Source organism: Dipodomys ordii, unplaced genomic scaffold (assembly GCF_000151885.1).
Source record: "Dipodomys ordii isolate 6190 unplaced genomic scaffold, Dord_2.0 Scaffold105, whole genome shotgun sequence".
NCBI lineage: Eukaryota > Metazoa > Chordata > Mammalia > Rodentia > Heteromyidae > Dipodomys > Dipodomys ordii.
The window spans coordinates 1,041,292-1,043,715 of NW_012267321.1; the positions used below are offsets into that span (position 1 = coordinate 1,041,292).

At 50.4% G+C, this 2,424-nt stretch overlaps 1 protein-coding gene across 1 annotated transcript in view; it reads right to left on the reverse strand.

Annotated features, from left to right (window-relative positions):
- Nosip (nitric oxide synthase interacting protein) overlaps positions 1 to 1,813 on the reverse strand; it is a 6,580-nt gene extending 4,767 nt beyond the window's left edge. Inside the window, exons 1-2 of the mRNA XM_013027710.1 lie at positions 1,671 to 1,813; positions 1 to 103 (exon numbers count right to left, since the gene is read on the reverse strand). Coding sequence (XP_012883164.1) covers positions 1 to 103; positions 1,671 to 1,740 — 173 coding nt within the window. The 5' untranslated portion in view covers positions 1,741 to 1,813. The remainder of the gene's footprint in view (positions 104 to 1,670) is intronic.
- Positions 1,814 to 2,424: the final 611 nt, after the last annotated feature.

Here is a 2,424-nt window from a genome sequence, read left to right on the forward strand (position 1 = left end):
ACAACAGGATCGTGACAGGGCTGCAGAGAGAGACAACAGCAGTCGAAATCCTTCACAGCATCCCGGCTTAATCGAATGTTCTGGGTCCCATAGCCGGAGGCCGCTGGCAACAGAGGTAGGCAGTGTTGGAGGGATGGGGAGACAGGAGACAGAGCCCCCTCTTCAAACCTCAAGAGAGCTCAGGAGCTGGAGAAGGCGAGCCCAGACAGAGAAACAGGCTTCACGGTAAAAGACAATTCAGAAAGGTGGGCACGGTGGCACAGGTCCTTATAATCCTAGCACTTGGGATATGAAGACAGGAGGTCTGAGAGAAGGCAAACCTGCTGGGCTACATAGCAAGGTTCTGCTAAACAAGAAAAGAAGTTACTAGCTACTCAGGATGCTGAAATTTGAGAATCCTAGTTTGTAGCCAGCCAGCACAGACAAACAAGTCTGTGAGACTTTTTTTTGTCAGTTGTGGGACTTGAACTCAGAGCCTGGGTGCTGTCCCTGAGTTATCTGTTCAAGGTTAGTGCTCTCCTACTTTGAGCCACAGGTCTACAAGTCTCACAGGAACGTTTCTGCCCAGGCTGGCTTCAAATCGCAATCCTCAGATCTCAGCATCCTGAGTAGCTAGGACTATAGGTGTGAGCCACCAGTGCCTAGCCTGTAAGACTCTTATCTCCAATTAACCACCAAAAAGCAGAAAACGGACCTGTGGTTCAAGTGGTAGAGTACAATCTTTTTTTTTTTTTTTTTACCCAAGGCTATACCATTTGACCACACATCCACTTCTGAGCACAGATTTTATTTTATTTTTGTTTTTTCTTTTGCCTGTTCTGGGGCTTGAACTCAGGGCCTGGGCACTGTCCCTGAGTTTCTTTTTGCTCAATGCTAGCACTCTTACCACTTGAGCCACAGTGCCACTTCTGGCTTTTTCTGTGTATGTGGTGCTGAGGAATTGAACCCAGGGCTTCATGCATGCTAGGCAGGCATTCTACCACTAAGCCACCTTCCCAGCCCTGGTAGAGTACAATCTTAAGCAAAAAAGTGAAGAGTATGATTGAAGCCCTGAATTCAAGCCCCAGCACTGGCACCTAAAGCTAAAGTTAAAAAATGAAAGATGTTACATCTGTGTTGAGGGTTCTGCTGTTTAGAGGACCCTAGTGGGGTGCATGGCTCACTCCCCTGTGTCCTGTTGTTTTGGCCAAGCTCTAGCACCTGAACTGCTCTGTCTGTCTGCTTTCTCTCCTAGAAAATGGTGGTAACGGGCTGGGAAGGTGGCTCAGTGGTAGAGCGCTTGCCTTGCATGCAGGAGGCCCTGGGTTCGATTCCTCAGTATCACATAAGCAGAAAAAGCTGGAAGTGGGGCTGATGCTCAAGTGGTAGAGTGCTAGCCTTCAGCTGAAGAGCTGAGGGACAGCGCCCAGGCCCAGAGTTCAGACCCCAGGACTGACCAAAAAAAAAGAGAGAGAGAGAGAGAAAATGCTGGTAACCCAAGGAATGGTTGGAGGATGACAGGCATGGATGAGGGAAGATGCACAATCAGCGCCCGCCACACGGGGGCGCTAGAACACACACACTGTGACTCAAAGGCTGAAACCACGCTAGGGGGCAGGACACAGGGAGCAATATGGAGACACAGAGTCAGATGGGGAATCTGAGAGACACTCAGGCCCCTGGCCCAGTACCTGTGTCCTTCTTCTTCTCGTGGTAGGTGTAGACAGCCCCAGCCGTGCAGTTCTTGCCGTGCCGTGTCATCCTGCTGCAGAGGACAGTGCCGGCAGCCGGAGGTCACGCAGGAAGGAATTCTCGTCCCCACAAAACTAATCTGCCCACAAAATAGGAAATTAGGGGTAGGGTATTAGTGAATATACTTTTTTGGCCAGGGTTGGCACTGAACTGCCATCCTCCCATCTCAGCCTCCTGTGTTGCTAGGATGACAGGTGTGAGCCATGGTGCCCCACTTGGGTATGCCTGTTTTGATCCTCCATACCAGTGCTTGGTCAGATCTAAGATTTGCAAGTCAGGTGCTGGTGGTTCACGCCAGTCATCCTAGCTACCTAGCTACACAGGAGGCTGAGATCTGAGGATCACGGTTCAAAACCAGCACACAAAGGAAAGGCCGTGAAACTCGTATCTCCAATAAACCACCAGAACACTGGAAGTGGCACTGTGGCTCAAGTGGTAGAGCACTAGCCTTGAGCTGAAGAGCTGAGGGACAGTGCCCAGGCCCAGAGTTCAAGCCTCCTCTCCCCTCCCTAGCACCAGCACACTGAGCTGCTCTACAGTTTCTTTTTTCTTTTCTATTCTTTTCTTTCTTTTTTTTTTTGATCGGTCATGGGGCTCCAACTCTAGCCCCATTATTAATAGAAATGTGCTTCCGGGCTGGGAAGGTGGCTCAGTGGTAGAGCGCTTGCCTTGCATGCCTGAGGCCCTGGGTTC